At 56.6% G+C, this 613-nt stretch overlaps 1 protein-coding gene across 1 annotated transcript in view; it reads left to right on the top strand.

Moving 5' to 3' along the window:
- EMH_0025160 (uncharacterized protein) overlaps positions 1-613 on the top strand; it is a gene marked incomplete at both ends in the record, with an annotated part of 3,653 nt that overhangs the window by 710 nt on the left and 2,330 nt on the right. Inside the window, one exon of the mRNA XM_013502411.1 lies at positions 3-613. Coding sequence (XP_013357865.1) covers positions 3-613 — 611 coding nt within the window. The remainder of the gene's footprint in view (positions 1-2) is intronic.

Raw genomic sequence — 613 nt, 5'->3', positions numbered from 1 at the left:
AGCACCAGCAGCAGCAGCAGCAGGAACAGCAGCAACAGCAGCAGCAGCAGACATACAGCAGCGTTCGCTGCGTTTCCTAGACCTTAAAAATATTATGGAGGCAACAGCCGGGTACCCGGGTGTGAACCTGTCTGTGTCTGGCTATAGGAGAGTGAAGCATCTGCTGCATATTGTGCTGCAGCAGGCGAAGCAGCAGCAGCAGCAGCTGCAGCAGCAGCAGAGAGAGAAGCAGCAGAAGCAGCAAACAACAGCAGACAGTCTAGGTAAAACTCTATCACCCCTACCCTCTCCAGGCTCTATCCCTCTGGCTCGTTTTCTCTTACACATGCCCACCTATGTATTGGGGGTTTCAGAGCTTTTCTTTGCCTGTCGCATACAGAGCAGCAGCAGCAGCAGCAGCAGCAGAAGAAGTAGAAGCAGCAGCAGCAGCAGCAGCAGCAGCACAAGCAGCAGCAGCAGCAGCAGCAGCGGGGGGAGTTTCTCTGCGTTGCTGTGCAGCGGGCAGCCCCCTGCAGGCCACGGTAGCGTTGAAGCTACGTTTGGCTTCGAGCTGGTGCGTGGGGGTTATGCTCACCAGGCAGCAGCAGCAGCAGCAGCAGCAGCAGAAGCAGAT

This window comes from Eimeria mitis, genomic scaffold, assembly GCF_000499745.2.
Source record: "Eimeria mitis Houghton genomic scaffold, Emh_scaff911, whole genome shotgun sequence".
In the NCBI taxonomy this organism is placed as follows: Eukaryota; Apicomplexa; class Conoidasida; order Eucoccidiorida; family Eimeriidae; genus Eimeria; species Eimeria mitis.
Note: the sequence above shows the minus strand (reverse complement) of the source record. Positions and strands in the feature narration are given on the sequence as shown.